We start from the raw sequence: 1,716 nt of genomic DNA on the forward strand, positions 1-1,716 counted from the left end.
TGAGCTGTCATTCTCACCACACGCAGCTGTGGAAATGAGATAAAACTGCACTGCCACTTTGGAAAGCTCTCAGTCACTCACAGAAACCTTTGAAGCCAAAAGTGAAAACGTTTGGTGGCTCGTCATTGTGCTGGATGGCTTCTGTTTTCTGCAAGCCAACAGCAGAGCAGCAGGTGGAGGGGACACTTTTCGTTTCGTGGATTTTTTAAGAGTGTGGCTTTATATTTATTTATTTTTTTTTGCTTACACTCAAACGTCTCCTTTTTCTGAAGAAAGCTGTTGTGAACTATAACTCTGAAGACTGGAGCACCTCTGAGGGGACTATGAATGTGCTGTCAAACCCAGTGATCAGGGCCCAGGACCAGTCCCTTCCTCTGTGTGGCCCAGGGTCGGTCCAGGACTTAGCCCACTGCCCTCCAGGGTTCAACCTGAGCTCTCGCCTCCATCCTGCACCGATGCTCGGCCTCCAGAGTGGCCAGAGATCGACCAAACCTCAAAGGGAGCTGAGCCCCGAGGAGCAGCAGGAGCTCAGGAGGAAGATCAACAGCAGGGAGAGGAAGCGGATGCAGGACTTGAACATTGCCATGGATGCCCTGAGGGAGGTCATGGTGCCCTACGCCTCCTCGCCTTCTTCCGCCTCCTCCTCCCAGTCCCACCAGCCGGGGGCCCCTCCGGGCCGCCGGCTCTCCAAGATCTCCACTCTGGTGCTGGCCAGGAACTACATCCTCCTCCTCGGCTCGTCTCTGCAGGAGATGCGGCGGCTGCTGGGGGAGGTGAGCATCGGGATGGGGGTGAACACGGGGCCGGTCCCCCGGCTGTTGCTCACTGGAGGTTGGCCCCTTATCTCTGGTCCCGGCCAGCTCCTACTCACCCAGGAATCCCTCCTCACCTCAGCAGCCTCTTCCTCCTCCTCCTCCTCTTCCTCCTCCACTTCCTCCTCTTCTGCAGCTAAATGCCCCCTGCTGTCTCCTGGCCCCATGGAGGCCTCCCTGGCCCCCGTGCAGTGGAGCTCTGCAGGGGCCTCAGCAGGGCCACTGTGTCCCTGTGGAGTCTGCAGACTGCCCAGATTCAACCACTCCACTCCGGTTCCCAGATTCCCAAAGTGACACCTTGATGCTAAAGAAGATATCTGAAGAATGGACTTGATGACTGTTACATGTATGAAACATTTTTTATATGAATTGTTATTTTTCTAACATTTTTAACATGTTTATAGTATTTTACTACATTACATACTCACAATTATCCTTTGCTATTTTTAAACATTACACAACTATACTGTATTTGATAAGACAGGCTCTTATTGTTAATCCAATAATGAACTACTTTGAAGTTTGTTGCATAAATGAAACATAAACATAAATGAATGTAATGGCTGTCTGCCTTTGACTGCTGGCTGACAACGAGTGCTCATTTTAGGGGTCAAAAGATGGAGTGGGTCCAAATAAAGGGCTGAAATGATGAAATAAAAATTGAAGTAAAAGGCTCTGAAAAGTCCTTCATGAACGCATCAGTTTATGTAGTACTGTTTGATATGTGCTGTAGTCGGCCCTCCACATAACTGTCAATAAACAAAACAAAAAATGGAGCTAAATTAAATTCTTTGGGTGAAACTGTTCTTGGCAACAAACACGCAATTAAAACAACCCGCTAATGGGAGACAGTTAAATAGACAGCAAGGTAAATCAAAACCTAAAAATATAGACACCGATAACT

The 1,716-nt window shown here is 48.8% G+C and overlaps 1 protein-coding gene across 1 annotated transcript; it reads left to right on the forward strand.

Moving 5' to 3' along the window:
• Window positions 1-323: 323 nt before the first annotated feature.
• On the forward strand, window positions 324-1,106 carry olig1 (oligodendrocyte transcription factor 1). The gene has a single exon (XM_029492898.1). The coding sequence runs from the start codon at window positions 324-326 to the stop codon at window positions 1,104-1,106; it is 783 nt and encodes a 260-aa protein (XP_029348758.1).
• The last annotated feature ends 610 nt before the right edge of the window (window positions 1,107-1,716 follow it).

Source organism: Echeneis naucrates, chromosome 21, assembly GCF_900963305.1.
Source record: "Echeneis naucrates chromosome 21, fEcheNa1.1, whole genome shotgun sequence".
NCBI classification, from domain to species: domain Eukaryota; kingdom Metazoa; phylum Chordata; class Actinopteri; order Carangiformes; family Echeneidae; genus Echeneis; species Echeneis naucrates.

Bases quoted from the DNA above. Each gene is read 5' to 3' on its own strand.
- olig1 (XM_029492898.1), top strand. From the start codon at position 324: ATGAATGTGCTGTCAAACCCAGTGATCAGGGCCCAGGACCAGTCCCTT.